This window comes from Limulus polyphemus, unplaced genomic scaffold, assembly GCF_000517525.1.
Source record: "Limulus polyphemus unplaced genomic scaffold, Limulus_polyphemus-2.1.2 Scaffold1744, whole genome shotgun sequence".
Taxonomy (NCBI): Eukaryota; Metazoa; Arthropoda; class Merostomata; order Xiphosura; family Limulidae; genus Limulus; species Limulus polyphemus.
The window spans coordinates 257,651-258,343 of record NW_013667354.1 but is presented as its reverse complement, the minus strand read 5'-3'; the positions used below and the strand labels follow the sequence as shown (position 1 = coordinate 258,343).

Sequence of the window (693 nt, the reverse complement as noted above, 5' to 3'; positions counted from 1 at the left end):
TTTCATGGATTTCAGGTTATATTCCGAGTGGAGTACATAATACACTTGAAGAACTTCAAGCATCACCTGAAGACTAAAGACTCATCTGGAAATAAGCATTTTCATTCGGCACACGAAAAACAACTAAATTTTCTGCACAGTAATCTCAATTTTTTTGAAAATACAGATATATATATTTTGATATTTTATTATAACAGTTATCATGGAATTGTCAACTAACTGACACAAAACTACACATTTCAAAACATTTGGTTCAAAATCTTCTGGATTCGATACTTACGGGGAGGCAGCTCATGAATTTTCTGAGGAAGTTCCTGGAAAAACTCGTGATTTAAGGCCTCTGTGGCAGATATTCTCTTATGTGGTTGTAACTATCATAACAAAACCATCACAGTCAAATTATGTTTTAATCTGCAAGACACAGTGACCAGATAAAACAGATAGATTATCATTAGTAAAACATGATACAGACCAGAAAAAACCATTCTGTTTATCATTATTAAATAATATAATATAATGTTTTGGGACAACAGGGGACCTGTTGATCCATCTTGGCTGTTCCATCTGTAACGAATTTGTTATATATATTTATTTTAATGTCAACGTTTGTTTGGATTGAGTTTATATTTCAAAACATGCATAGCTTATACTGTTAAATATGTATTACGAAACTCCCGCTAATTCTCCAAAGTT

At 31.9% G+C, this 693-nt stretch overlaps 1 protein-coding gene across 1 annotated transcript in view; it reads right to left on the bottom strand.

Moving 5' to 3' along the window:
• Nucleotides 1-280: 280 nt before the first annotated feature.
• The window catches only part of LOC106464792 (cyclin-dependent kinase 14-like), a gene marked incomplete at its 3' end in the record, with an annotated part of 131,578 nt that continues 131,165 nt past the window's right edge, over nucleotides 281-693 (bottom strand). The window contains exon 16 of the mRNA XM_013924949.2: nucleotides 281-371. Coding sequence (XP_013780403.1) covers nucleotides 281-371 — 91 coding nt within the window. The remainder of the gene's footprint in view (nucleotides 372-693) is intronic.